The sequence below is a fragment of the Procambarus clarkii genome, chromosome 1 (assembly GCF_040958095.1).
Source record: "Procambarus clarkii isolate CNS0578487 chromosome 1, FALCON_Pclarkii_2.0, whole genome shotgun sequence".
NCBI lineage: Eukaryota > Metazoa > Arthropoda > Malacostraca > Decapoda > Cambaridae > Procambarus > Procambarus clarkii.
The window spans coordinates 19,617,389-19,632,475 of record NC_091150.1 but is presented as its reverse complement, the minus strand read 5'-3'; the positions used below and the strand labels follow the sequence as shown (position 1 = coordinate 19,632,475).

The 15,087-nt window shown below is 42.6% G+C and overlaps 1 protein-coding gene across 1 annotated transcript in view; it reads left to right on the top strand.

Annotated features, from left to right (window-relative positions):
- Positions 1-15,087, top strand: part of LOC123753965 (Inositol 1,4,5,-trisphosphate receptor) — a 402,759-nt gene that overhangs the window by 207,775 nt on the left and 179,897 nt on the right. The window contains 2 exon segments of the mRNA XM_069331935.1: positions 6,712-6,878; positions 13,363-13,453. Of these exon segments, the coding sequence (XP_069188036.1) occupies positions 6,712-6,878; positions 13,363-13,453 (258 nt within the window).

The window sequence follows — 15,087 nt, the reverse complement described above, 5'->3', positions numbered from 1 at the left end:
GACCATGTCTTTTTGGGAATAAAGTATGCAATGCATTATAATCTGGAAGAAAATAAGAAGGTTGATGCAATCGATAAACCTGACTTTAGGAGAGGACATTATGGCAACCTTAGAAAATTTTATAGTGAGTATAATTGGACAGACTTGTTGTTAGGCAAGGAAGTGAATGAGATGTATGTCAAGTTTTGTGAAATATATGATAAAGGCACAGAAAAATTTATACCAAAACAGAGATGCAGAACTAGGAAACAGGATTGGTTCAACAGAAATTGCGAGAGGGCCAGAGACCAAAAGACACAAAAATGGAATCAATACAGGAAGAGGCCAAACCCCCAAACATACCAGCGATACAAAGATGCGAGAAGCAACTACACGGCAGTGAGGAGAGAGGCAGAAAGAAATTTTGAAAAAGGGATTGCAGACAAATGTAAAACAGAACCAGGTCTATTCTATAAATTCATAAACAACAAATTGCAGGTAAAGGATAATATTCAGAGGTTGAAAATGGGAAATAGATTCACGGAAAATGAAAAGGAAATGTGTAAGACATTAAACAAAATGTTCTAAAGTGTGTTTGTACAAAATGAAATCTTCAGGGAACCAGACACAATAAGAATTCCACAGAACAACATAGAGCACATAGAGGTGTCTAGAGACGAAGTGGAAAAAATGCTACAGGAGCTCAGTAAGAACAAGGCAGTTGGTCCAGATGGAGTTTCACAATGGGTTCTGAGAGAATGGGCACCTGAGCTCAGCATTCCACTTCAATTGATTTTTCAGGCATCCCAGCTTACATGAATTGTAGCTGATGTGTGGAAAAAGGCTAACATAGTTCCAATCTACAAAAGTGGAAGCAGGGAAGACCCCCTTAATTATAGACCTGTATCATTGACAAGTGTAATGGTCAAAATATTGGAAAAAATAATTAAAACTAAATGGGTAGAAGACCTGGAGGAAAACGATATAATATCAGACAGACAGTATGGTTTTCTATCTGGAAGATCCTGTGTAATGAACTTGCTCAGATTTTATGATCGAGCAACAGAGATTTTACAGGAAAGAGATGGTTGGGTTGACTGCATCTATCTGGACCTAAAAAAGGCTTTCGACAGAGTTCCCCATAAAAGGTTCTTCTGGAAACTGGAACATATTGGAGGAGTGACAGGTAAGCTACTAACATGGATGAAAAATTTCCTAACTGACAGAAAAATGAGGGCCGTAATCAGAGGCAAGATATCGGATTGGAGGAATGTTACGAGTGGAGTACCACAGGGTTCAGTTCTTGCACCGGTAATGTTCATTGTCTACATAAACGATCTACCAGTGGAATACAGAATTACATGAACATGTTTGCTGATGATGCTAAGATAATAGGGAAGGTAAGAAACCTAGATGATTGTCATGGCCTTAAAGAAGACCTGGACAAAATAAGTATATGGAGCAACACTTGGCAAATGAAATTTAATGTTAATAAATGCCATGTTATGGAATGTGGAATTGGAGAACATAGACCCCACACAACCTATAAATTATGTGAGAAATCTTTAAAGAATTCTGACAAAGAAAGGGATCTAGGGGTGGTTCTAGATAGAAAACTGTCACCTGAGGACCACATTAAGAACATTGTGTGAGGATGCCTATGCTACACTTTCTAACCTCAGTATTGCTTTTAAATACATGGATGGAGAAATACTAAAGAAATTGTTCACGACTTTTATTAGACAATAGCTGGAATATGCAGCGGTTGTATGGTGCCCATATCTTAAGAAGCACATCAACAAACTGGAAAAGGTGCAATGACATTCCACTAAGTGGCTCCCAGAACTGAAGGGCAAAAGCTACAAGGAAAGGTTAGAGGCATTAAATATCCAAAAACTAAAAGACAGAAGAAAAAGAGGTGATATGATCACTACATACAAAATAGTAACAGGAATTGATAAAATCGATAGGAAAGATTTCCTGAGACCTGGAACTTCAAGAACAAGAGGTCATAGATTTAAACTAACTAAACAAAGATGCCGAAGAAATATAAGAAAATTCACTTTCGCAAACAGAGTGATAGACGGTTGGAACAAGTTAGGTGAGAAGGTGGTGGAGGCCAAGACTGTCAGTATCTTCAAAGCGTTATATGACAGAGTTCTGGGTAGACAGGACACCACGATCGTAGCTCTCATCCAGTAACTACACTTAGGTAATTACATATATACGCACATACATGGACACACATATATATATATATATACATAAGAGTTAGATAAAAAATATTGGAGTTGCAAGATATAATTCAGGTTAACCACTGTGTGAAATGTGCTGAGTTTATTGTGAAATTCCTCCTGTGCGCATGAAATCAAGTGTTCCCCAAAATTCTTTTTTCTTTGTAAAATGATGAATTCCCTTCCTTGAACATGCCTATGTAAAAATAAATGCCAAATTCCACTTACTTTAGCTGTGGGGACTTGGACAAGGTACATAATAATTTACACGTGGAAAATAGTAGAGGGGCTGGTCCCAAACCTGCACACAGAAATAACATCACATGAGACCAGAAGACATGGCAGGATGTGCAGAATACCCCCGTTGAAAAACAGAGGTGCAACTGGTACTCTGAGAGAGAACTATCAACATCAGAGGTCCGAGACTGTTCAACACGCTTCCACTACACATAAGGGGCATAACTGGCCGACCCCTCACAGTGTTCAAGAGAGAACTGGATAAGCACCTCCAAAGGATACCTGATCAACCAGGCTGTGACTCATACGTCAGGCTGCGAGCAGCCGCGTCCAACAGCCTGGTTGATCAGTCCGGCAACCAGGAGGCCTGGTCGACGACCGGGCCGCGGGGACGCTAAGCCCCGGAAGCACCTCAAGGTAACCTCAAGGTAACCTCAAGGTAACCTCAAGGTAAGGTGCGCTGTGACGTCATCAGGGCCTGGTCGCCCGTGCGTGACACGCCCAGACACAGCCGCGCGGGCCATTCAAGCACTGGGTGTTGCCACAAATATATTTTCAATTATTTGTTCTATGCATTTCCAATGCGGTTTTATTAGTTTTTTTATCTTATATGATGCATATTTGTGTCCTTTACAATATGTATACAATAGAACGTTCATAATGTTCCATGGAACTGTGATACAGGAGGCAGTAATGTGTCCACAATAAATGTTTATTGTTGCAATATTACTTGTTGAAAATTCACTAAAATTACAATATGTACAGTTTCACACACTATTTACACAGTAACAAACTGTATTACACACTCAGTACTTCAGAAGTGAGTAATAATCAACGAAGTAGTCCATGGTACACAGCGTGACTTCGCTCTCGTTGCACCATGATCAGATAGAATTTAGCTTCCTGTTTCTCCATTCTGTGTGCTTGCAAATAAAACACTCACATACACCCTTGGCTTTAGTACCTGTAGGTGGTATGTAACCAAGCTTATAGAGTGTAAGGTAGTCTTGAAAAGATTATGGGAAAAGATCAATTTGTAAGGTACTGGTAGTCTTGAAAAGATCGCTTTGTAAGGGCCCCTCCCTGGAAGAGATTCAGTCAGTCTAGAAAAGATTCAGCTATTCTTGAAAATGTCTATGGAAAACACCACCATGGAAGTCACTAACACTGTTCATCTATGCTACTTGTATCAGATGCATCATCACTGAACCCAGAATACGATTCATCACTGTATCATCTATAAAAATTGGAGATGGCATAGGTGGGCAAGAGTGGCGCTCAGAGTTACAACTGGATACACTCACTGATTCGTCCTCATTGGTGCTGTATCACTTGCATCTGACCTTTGTGTTAGGTCCTTATTGCACCTAGCTTCATCAGTATCATGACCCTTATGTTCTTCAAACAATTGGGTCTGAATTTCACTAACAGAGAGTGATCTTTCAACACCGCATCAGACAGATGTTTGGGAGCCTGAGGCGCTTGTGCCACCCCATGGTTGCTCACTCAATACTAATTCAGCCAGCATCCCTAGGACATCTTGGGAATTTTTTCCAAGATGGCTGCCTCTTGCTGGAGGTCCTAAGAGTCCATTTCATACACAACCTACTGCGCACGCATTTTGAATGGGTATGAAATATTCAAAATGTGTTTTCTCGGTTGGTGCAGTTTCTCACCGACCGAGTTTTCTCGATTGGCGCAGCACAGTGGTTAATTGGTGATGGTAAATTCTTGATACATTCCACTTACTTTGGCTGTGGGGAAAATTTGGTGCAGCCATGAAGATGAAACAATTTCAGCTCAAACGATTGATATATATTTATTAAATTTATCTGCTCAGTAGTTGTGGCTTGCAAATATAGCAAAAACCTAGATTTATTTCTTGTCAATTTGAATTTAATTTTGCCAATATTAATTATAGTTTCTGAATCCTCTGTTGTCAGACCACAACTTTACTAGTTCTTGAGTTTTGTTTTGGGCATCTGACCAATGTCAGCCATTTTCATCTTAATCCCATCTTGTAACTTGCAACAGACATGAGCATGCCAACAGTAGACATTGTCCTCTCAAGGAAGCATCACCAAACTGTATGTGCATATGCTTCTCTGTAGAATTCATAATTGCTTATATATCCTGTTCTTGTAGGTGTTTGCACATGATCCACCTAGGGATTATTTCAGTACTTAACAATTATGCATCTCTGTGGTAGCAGAGAAGAGCTGTTCCTTGTGCGTGCGCACACAATAAATATGCTGTACTACTATATATGCACATTTAAACTACAGTAATGTATCCTAACAATTGGATCATACCATCTTCAACACAAGTTTCATTACTTGAAACCTCTTAAGTGTTAAGTAGATTAAACATCCTGATTATAGCTATTGAAAGAGGGTATCCAATTGTCATTACATAGGTTTGATAGAAATCTTTAAAAGAATGCTGTAAATTTTTCATGATGTAACCTGCCATAAACTGTCCTCATGGTATTAGGATTGATAGCTGCAGATCAAATTTGAGATAATTCTCTATAGCCAAAATGTTGAAATTTTCTGGGGAAAGCTCTTTATGGTTCTCTGAAGCTACAATGCTGTTATAGTGCCAAACTACTAGATGCCATCAGTCACGGAGTTCTTTTAGGCCTACCGGGGATCACAAGCCAGAACCTGGCCCCTTCTAGAGAGGTGCAGAGAGCAGTGGCACTATGATAAAATTCTCAGTGAATTTTATTCATATCTACCACCACCGGAAAAGCACCCACAAAGTCAGCAAAACAAAACAGACTCCTGCTGGTTATACAAAATATTAAGACCTCATTATTGCCAAAAGGACTCGTCTAAAATGTAAACAATTGACAAATTTCCTGAAACTAGTGGTAGCTTGTACCCTCCTACTCCCTCGTAAAGAGGGAGGATTTAGGCAGACCGGGTCTCCCATCTGCTCCATTATCAGCTCTTGCTGATGGTAGCTAGTGCCTGGCTGTTGCCTGTTGCTCTGGCTCTTGTTTCCCTGCCTGCAGCTATTTTTTGTTCCCTCCTTTATGGCTGTTCCAATGAATGTTTGTGCTGTGTGAGCCACGAATATAGGATGCTTGGAGCAGCATGTACACAAGACTTTCTTCCCTGTGAGCTCCCTGGCACTGCCCTTGTGCTGCCAGGGATTTTCTTCCTTGGGGTGTTTGGGGGTTGCTTCCTTAGAGAGCTTCCTCGCTTGTGGTCCTCGCCTTAGGTAAGTTTGTGTTTATCTTTCGGGCTTCCTTGGGGCCAGGAGCGAATTTTGGCTGGTGGGGAGTACTGGGAATTGTGTAACTGAGGGTGAAGCAACCAACTGACCCGGTCTGCCTCCCTCCATAAGCTACTGCTGGTTTCATCAATTTTCGATAGTTTCTTTAAATTTTGGGGTGAATTCTTTTGGCTATTTTGAGGTCTTAATATTTTTTATAACAAGCAGGGGTCTATTTCATTTTGCTGACTTTGTGCATGCTTCCTGGGTGGTGGCAGACAAGATTAAAGTTCAGACAGTTTTATCATTGGGCCATTTCTCTGTGCCTCATTAGAGGCACAGAGAAAAGGGACGCCAGGTTCTGGCTCAGTGGGCCCCAGTAGGCCTAAAAGACCTGCGATTGATGGCACCTAGTAGTTTGGCACTGTATCAGCATTGTAGCTTCAGGAAGCCACCTGGGCTTACCCAGAAATTGGCATTTCATTACATCCAATGCTGGTTTTATTATTTTACCAGTAATATGTACATGTTAACTCAAAATCCTTATGCCCATTACTGATATTCCTGACTTCAAGGTTAACACAATTTTCCTAACTGTGCTTCTCAACCTGACAAGGTTCATGTTTTCACTGTCCGATATTAGTTGCAACATTAATGGTTAAACCATTCCACAAAAATTAAAAATCTTTATAAGCTTTTTTTTCCTGTTAGAGAAGTGTTGAGGCCTTTAAGTTGTGGATTTTCATTGATGATAATGGTTGTGGTTTGCTTGTTTGAGGGCAGCTTGCATGTTCACCATCCAATATATATTTTTTAATTTATTGTATATACCTTTGAATACTTTATCCATGTTTGGACTTTTGGATCAACAGAGTCCATTGATATTGGCTGGGTGTATTGGAAGAAAATGTATATATAGTTTGTATAAATTGTAATGTATATACAGTATATGACTTAAAGTCTGCACAATATTTGTCTTTTTCAAATAATACTGCACAGTATCTTTTATTAACTGCTGATGTTAGACTTATTCCTTTAGGTTAAAGAAGCTTACATCAACTTCCTCAACCACTGTTACATTGACACTGAAGTTGAAATGAAAGAAATCTATAATTCTCATCATATATGGAGCTTATTTGAGAAGTCTTTCCTGGTAGATATGGGCCGAGTAGCCACTGCCCCCCCTGACCGAAGACATGCTGACAAGTAAGTTATTTTTCTGTTTGTGCAATGTAAAGGGAAATTTGTGCGGGAGCCCCTATGGCTCCCTGGAGCTTATTGGATTAATGTGTTTTATATTAGACCTGGACATTGGCTATGGAGTTTGGACCTACCAGGGCCCACAAGCCAGAACCTGGCCCCTTCAGAGAGGTTTTAGGGAGCAGTGGCCCTGGAAACCCCTCGCCCTGTGGTTAGGGGTTTTCCTTATCTGCCATCGACCGGGGCTAGGCACCCAGAAAGGTAGGCATAACAAAACAAACCCTACATGGTAAGAAACTAACAAAAAAACTGAACAGAGGTAGAACTCCCTTCAATCCCAAGGAAACAAGCAAACAAACAAACGTCACACTCTACTGCCTGCACCGCTTGTCCGCGCAGAAGGGGGCCCCCCAAACCTCACCTCGCCGGCTGCATAGCACTCCAGTTTGTAAGTTAGTGTCAACCGGAACAGACACTTCTTTGGCCTCAAATTCCTTGGCGGTGTTTGCCTGTGTGGCGCGCTCTGCTGTGTTCTTGTTGCGTGTGGTGGCCGAGAGTTACTCTTCAGTACTGGGGCCGCATGCACTTAGGGGCTTCCTTCCCTAAGAGCCCTGTGAGTACTGCCTTTGCGTGTTAGGGTTATCTTCCCTGGGGCGTTCGGGAACCATTCCCATAGAGGTTTTTGCTACATTGGCATTTGCCTCGCCCTTGAGGCCAGCTGGGGCTTGGGGCCCTTGTTTGGCTTTGGGTAGGGAGTGGTATCGTGCTGGTTAGGGCGTCAAGGTGTTGCGCAGCCTGCCACCTATGTGGGAACCGGTTCCTGTTGCCTTTGGAGACGGTGTTCTTTTGCGGGGTTTTTCTTTTCTTTTTGTTTTCATTTGCCTGTTGGGGGTCTGCCTAGTGTGGCTATAGTTCCACTGATACTGTTTTGGTGGCCCTCTGCTCCCAGGATTGTACACGTCACAGGGATTTTCATTGTTATTCTCTACCCCTTGCTAGATTTTTGTGTTTAACCAGTTGGCAACACCTTACCCGGGCTTCCCGTAGTCGACACCCCTCGGGTCCTGGAAAACCCTGTCGGTGTTCGGTGGACCAATGGATGCATCTTTAGAGTTCCAACCCACCTTGTGCAGGGTTGGAAGATTGCTGTGTGCCCCTTGTCTCAGGTGATGGTCACCTGTTTTGCCTCCGTCATGCTGCCTGTTGGGTCATCTTGAGGTTATCTTGAGATGATTTCGGGGCTTTTTTTTTTTTTAGTGTCCCCGCGGCCCGGTCCTAGACCAGGCCTCCACCCCCAGGAAGCAGCCCGTGACAGCTGACTGACACCCAGGTACCTATTTTACTGCTAGGTAACAGGGGCATAGGGTGAAAGAAACTCTGCCCATTGTTTCTCGCCGGCGCCCGGGATCGAACCCGGGACCACAGGATCACAGTCCAGCGTGCTGTCCGCTCGGCCGACCGGCTCCCCACCTCGGCCGACCGGCTCCCCACTGGGTCAATGACACTTTTGACCCAGAGTCTTGCGAGTCGTGTTCTCTGTGTTCCAATTTCATTCTAATGATATTGCAGTTAGGATACAGGCGGCATCTGAGTTGCATGTTAGGTTTAGGTTACTGCAACGTGCTAGGTTGGTTTCCTGCCTAGATGCTCTGCGGCTTCCCTGCTTTGGTTATAGGGACCTGGATCTGGAGACGTTAGTTGCCTCGACTTTGGTTCAGTCCATGTTCCCTGGTCCTTTCTCTGTTGCCTCTCCTGCGCCTTCACCCCTGTTTCCGGCTCCCAAACATCTGAGGGTTTCGGAGTCGGCACGAGGTTTAGTTGGTAATGAGACTCTGGCAGCTTCAGAGGCTGCCCCATTCGGGTTAAGGACGGACAAATACGTATTTGAGCTGGCTCTTCCTGCCGAGGCTTCTGGGTCCCACCAGCAGGCCCCCTTCTTGTCAGCCTTTTCCCTGGACTCTGCCTTTTCTTCAGGGGTAGAGGGTTTGGAGGACAGCTCTGCCCCGGGTCCCAACTTGGGGGATCTCAGGGCAGGGGGAGGAGGTGACCTGATGGCTTTGGGCCCCCTTAGCACCCACTTGGGTGCTAGTGCCTTCCTTGCGGGGCTTGTTGTTGCAGGGGGATGGGTTTTCTTTCCCCCCTTCCCTGTATGAGTATGATTTGGGTTCGCCTCCTCCCCGGGTTTGGTTCCGGGCCTCTTTGGGTACCTCAACCCCATCTTTCCGGAGATTTTCTGCTTTTCGTATCTCTGCGAGGGAGGTTTGGGAGGTTCTTGCAGCATACCTCCTGCGAGACCCCGGATTCTGCCTCTCATGGATCCGTCCTCTTTTGACTTTGGTTCTTCGCCGTTTTGGGTGCGTTTGGAGGTTCCGGAGTCTACCTGGCTGGCAGACTGCCCATTCTTTTCCCCGGGGGACGTGGCATGGGATTCTGTCGGACCCGCACGCTTGAATGGCGAGAAACTTCTACCATTCTGCAGGTTTACCTGGGAGACGGGGGGTGAGTTTGAGTGCCTTAATGCGTACTTGTTCTCCCCCATGCTTTCTCGGAATGTTGGCATTTTGCAGCTGCACGTGCAGGTTCATTCCCTTTTAGTGTCTTTGGTTGCAGAGGATTTGCGCGCCCGTGGGCATTGACCACGGTCTTGTGTTTCTTTTCTCTTCTCGAGCTGTTTTCTGCCTGGCTTGAGGAAAATGTGGAGGCGTTCAGTGCTGGGCCTTTGTCTGGGGTGCTGTACTCGACGGCTAGGGTGTCGGCTGCACTGTTGAGGCTCTTTGCACCTATCAAGAAGGAGGCGGTGTCTCTGTTCTTTGCTTCTTGCTTCACGTGCTGTCAGGCTGTGCTTGCCCTCTCTTTGAAATCTGCTTGGGCCTTGGCTCTTTGCTATTCGTCTCCGTTTTGTCCGTTGCTGTTTATGGAGGCTGCGGTCACGCAGTTTCTGCAGGCAGCTTCATCTAGTTGTTGTCCTATGTCGGACTTTTTGGTTCTCAGGGGCAGCCGTTCTCGGCCATTCTCGGAGTGGTTGTGCCAGAGCTAGGGGTTCTGCTGGTTGGGGGTGGGTCATTGGTGCCAATTTTGGAGCCAGGTGTCGTCTGGTCAGTGCAATTATTGCTCTGTTCGGTGCTCGGTTTCTCGTAAGGGGCATCGGCCCTTTTCATGTTTAGCCACATTGACGGGGAGGTGGGGGTGGGGGGGTGGGGGTAAGGCTCATTCTGTTACCTGTACCTTTTCCCTCCTGTCCAGCTGTTGCTTTGGGTTCTGGCTCAGTTGGAGTCCTTTCCAGGGAGAATAGTCTTCATGGCCCTTTGGTGGCCGGCCCAGCCTTGGTTTCGAGTACTGCTTGGTCGGTGTCCGAATCCAGGGCATTTCCCGCGGCTCCGCCTCTTTTAGCATGTCGGCCCGGTCCGGTACGTGGCTGATTTGGCCTTCTCCTCTGCACTTCACATCTGGTCTTTTAGCGCTGATGTAATCGCCATCTTTATGGTGATCAGGTGGCTTTGTTGATGGTGTCCCAACTGAGAGCTTCGTCTTGGTGACAGTATGAAGTTTCCTGGCGTTCTTTTCACCATTTCCTCTCTCTTCGTAGGTTGTCTTCTATTTCAGATTGGGTTGTCTTGTTTTTTCTTTCTTGGCTTTTCAGGACTGCCATTTGATGCCTAATCCTGTCGCCTCATAATGTGGGGCGCTCAGGGAGCCGGAGGCTCCCTGGCAACCCTCCTTCCCATTTGTCGGCATTTTTTTTTTTTGCATTGTTTGAGGCTCAGCTTCCAAACTGGAGTGCTACGCTGCCGGCGCAGTGAGGTTTGGAGCCCCCCCCCCCCTTCCACTCTTGGCAAGGGAAGGGCTGCACAGAGGAGCGGCATGGCAGTAGAGTGTGATGTTTGCTTGCTTCCTTGTTTCCTTTGGACTGAAGGGACTTCTACCTCTTTGTTCGATTTTTATTATTTGTTTCTTACCATGAGGGGTTTGTTTTTGGGTGCCTAACCCCAGTCGACAGCAGATAAGGAAAACCCCAACCACAATGGGGTTTTCAGGGCCATTGCTCCCTGAAACCTCTCTGAAGGGGCCAGGTTTTGGCGCTGGTCCCTGGTAGGTCTGAACTCCTTAGCTAATATCCCGGTCTAATATAACATACATTAGGCCGATAAGCTCCAGGGAGCCTCCGGGGCTCACCCAGAAAATGGTGTTCCATTACATTCAAATGCTGTTTTTTTGCAATAAAGATCACAAAATTCTCATTTTGGGTGAGGAAGTTGGGAGCTCAATTGTTCTGCACAGATTAACATCTGGTTTCTGAACATTTTAATTGTGTGTTTTGTCATTACTGTAGGGAATCAAGTGTTTCATATTAAAATGGAAGTGAAACTTTTAAGTGCTGCTTGCCAAATCAAATCAAATCAAATCAAATGTTTATTTAGGTAAGGTACATACATACAAGAGATTTTACAAAGAGTGATGGATTTATAGATGTGAATGAATGAAATGAATGAAATGAATGTGAGACTTGAATATCAGTACAGTATTTAATATTCAGCATATTGTATAATTAGTAATGTTAACAAATAAATATTAGCTTTTAAGACAATATTTATTGTGGTTAAACTGCAAATTTGTACATAACCAATGATTGTAACCATTAATTAAGGTATTGGTGTTGTGGTGTGCAGTGTTGTTCAGAGTATTATAAAATACTAAGAGAAAGTGCTTGATGAGATGCAAATGGATCACACATGATGATGAGTGAGCGAGGAAGTACAGTGTTGGAAGTGAACCAGGTCCGATGGCGTAATGTCTAGGTTTAGACCATAACTATTCTTAGCCCTAGTCTTTAAATGTCTTCTAGGATACAGTCGAATGTACTTAGTAATTACCTAAGTGCAATTACCTAAGTGTAGTTACAGGATGAGAGCTACACTCATGTTGTCCCGTCTTCCCAGCACTCTTTGTTATATAACGCTTTGAAATTACTAATGGTTTTGGCCTCCGCCTCCTTCTCACCTAATTTATTCACAAGTTAGGTGAGAAGGTGGCCATCTACCACTCTGTTTACAAAAGTAAATTTTCTTATATTATTTCTACGGAAAGCTTTGTTTCGTTAGTTTAAATCTATGACCTCTTGTTCTTGAAGTTCCGTGTATGAATGCTGGGTCATGCAGGTGGTTTCTGGCACTATCTCCAATTTTGATGTAATTTGGTACACACAGATATCAGTGAGATAAATTTAGTGACTTTTATCTCACCTCTAGCTAAAAATAAATCCTGAGATATGTGACCTTGAATTTTGCAAAAAAAAAAATGGTAAATTTTCCAAGGTTATTCCTTATTTCAAAAGGATGTATCTCGGCTCCATTGGCACATATAGAGTTCTGTCAAATACCATTTTAAAGCTATTGAGTCAGTCTCCAATTTTTATTTTATGCATATTTTAGATCAGGGATCAAATACAAAATTTAAGCGAAGATTTAACTTGGAGTTGTGTGTAAAGCTTCACTGACATTGTGGATGCTTCCTTTTTGTGAGTTGGTAGATTGTCCCATGTTGTGTGTGCCTGTAAAGGGGACGAGGTCGTGGTCCTCCGTAAGCCTAACACAACTAGCTGTGGTTGATGTCATGTTTTAGGGTGAAGCAATCTTAGGAAGGTAGCTTCATGAAGCCACTGGAGCTCCACTAGACTTTGGCATTTCATATAATTTAATACTGAGTTTTGTAACTTGCATTCCTCCCAAGTTTTTCTGGGGAAGGCATCAGCAGTCTCCTGTGCTAGTTAGGTCATGCCTCAGACAGAAGCACCAGGGCCATGAGACCCATCCTGACCTTCCACAAGCCAGGACCAGAATCTGGAGCCAGATTCACGAAGCAGTTACGCAAGCACTTACGAACCTGTACATCTTTTCTCAATCTTTGGCGGCTTTGTTTACAATTATTAAACAGTTAATGAGCTCTGAAGCACCAGGAGGCTGTTTATGACAATAACAGCAGTTGATTGGGAAGTTTCATACTTGTAAACTGTTTAATAAACGTAACCAAAGCAGTCAAAGATTGAGGAAAGATGTACACGTTCGTAAGTACTTGCGTAACTGCTTCATGAATCTGGCACCTGGTTCTTAAGAGAAGACGACTTGCGGATCAGAGATCTACAGTGAAATAATCTAATGCGTGAATGAGACTAGGACTAGGTAACAATTTTAGCAAACAAATTTTTATCACAACCTATACATACCAACCCTATATATACGTGTAAATGTTATTATGTGAGAGGAAATGTACGTTGAAAGTGTACACTGTGCACTACTTATGAACATTTGCGTGATTATTGTACCTATTTTCATATTACATTTACGGTGTGAGATTTACGGATAAAACTGAAGCTCAAAGTGTTCAATATGTGTGCATATTTATGCATGTACAATGTGTGTTATATTTATTACTAAATACTGAAGCACTTTGGATAAAAGACTTGTGTATAGTAACTGCCATTTAATTCTGGCAGAGCCCTGGAGAACTATGTGATCAACTCTCTTATGACAATCATCACAACATTCTTCAACAGTCCATTCTCAGATCAAAGTCAGACTATTCAGGTAAGATATATTTTATCTTAGAATAGAAATTTTGTTTTCAAGCCATAAAATTTCCAGATGTATTCTTCAGTTCAGAGATAAAAATTAAAGTTGCTAGTAGTTTTGAATTTTCTCACTTTAACCTTTTGGCTGATCTAAACATAATTAAGTTGACTCACAAAATACTATGCAATATGGAACCTGAATCCACACATCTAGATAAAAATTTACGAGTCATATAATATTTGATCAGGTCCTCTGACCTTTAAAACTCGCTTCTGGATCTGGAAATGCTGAAAGTAATTGCTGACAGTAATTATCACTCCATTTTTGAGTTCCAAAATTGGCAGATATTCTTCCTTCTAACCTTAACCCACGACCCACATCTCAGCATCTATTCCTTATATTTTGTTTTGTTTTTTTGCACTATTAAGGTATGTGATGTTATTTTGAATGTTATAACATGTTGTGTACAAGATAAGTGATTTCCCTTGGCCATGGCAGTTTATAGCTTCTCTCGCCTTGTGGTTCAGGGCCGGGAGCAGTGCTTGTTGCACCGAGACATTCGTCCTGTGCCTGGTCTCCTTCGTCCCCTACAGATGGTGCAGGTGTATGCGATGACCTTTCATGGTATATACGCAGAGACCACACCTTGATATTATAGGATATGAAATAAAAATGGTGAAAACTAAAATAAAAAATGCCCCCCCTCTATGATTACTAAGTTGTGTTTAAAATGTTCTTGGGAACACAGGTACACTGATTTTAGGTTACTGAGACCATGTTATATGTTAGAAAATGTAGATTAAAAATAATTGTTTTTTATTAAAAAATATATTAATTTTGTATTCAATTACACAACTTGAAAGAGCACAGTTTTTGTTTTATTATATGTGCAATAAAAATCATGAATACAAATTTTTCTTTTTTATTATATATTCATCATTAAAATAGGTATTTGGGTAAAAAAGTAGTGTTGCAGCCAGAGGGTTAATTTTATTATTTTACATGGAGTGGTTCACTGATGTAAAACCTAACCACTTGGGTTGGACGGTAGAGTGACGGTCTCGCTTCATGCAGGTTCAATCCCCGACCGTCCACGAGGATGGCCACAATTCCTTTACCCCGTCCCATCCCAAATCCTTATCCTGATCCTTTCAAAGTACTATATATTCGTATGGCTTGACACTTTCTTCTGTTAGTTCCCTTCTCTTCACTGGTGTAAAGCCTAATAAAATGTTAAATACATCTCCACTTGTAAAGAAAGTCAATTGAGAATGGATATATTAATTGTGTTGTACTAAATTTGCGGTTTGATGCGTTAGTAAGTTGTTGAGTGATATTCTTGTACTTTGGTGTACAACTCTTCCACTGAACATCACTGATAATTAGGGATTGTGTCGGTAATCTTGGATTATCAAGAATGCTCTTGCTTATTGTTTTACTATTTATGGCCTATGCATGTTCTGTATCTCACTTTGTTACGTTCAGTAATGTTATTTCTAATTTGATATTGTGTATAGTCATTTCTCTATATTTTCCCCCCTTTGTCTCTAGTTCTCACATTCTTCCCCTCTGGTTGTCTGTGTCTGTTTCTATCTGTCTGTGTCTGTCTCTCTCTGTCTGTCTCTCTCTGTCTGTCTCTGTCTGTCTCT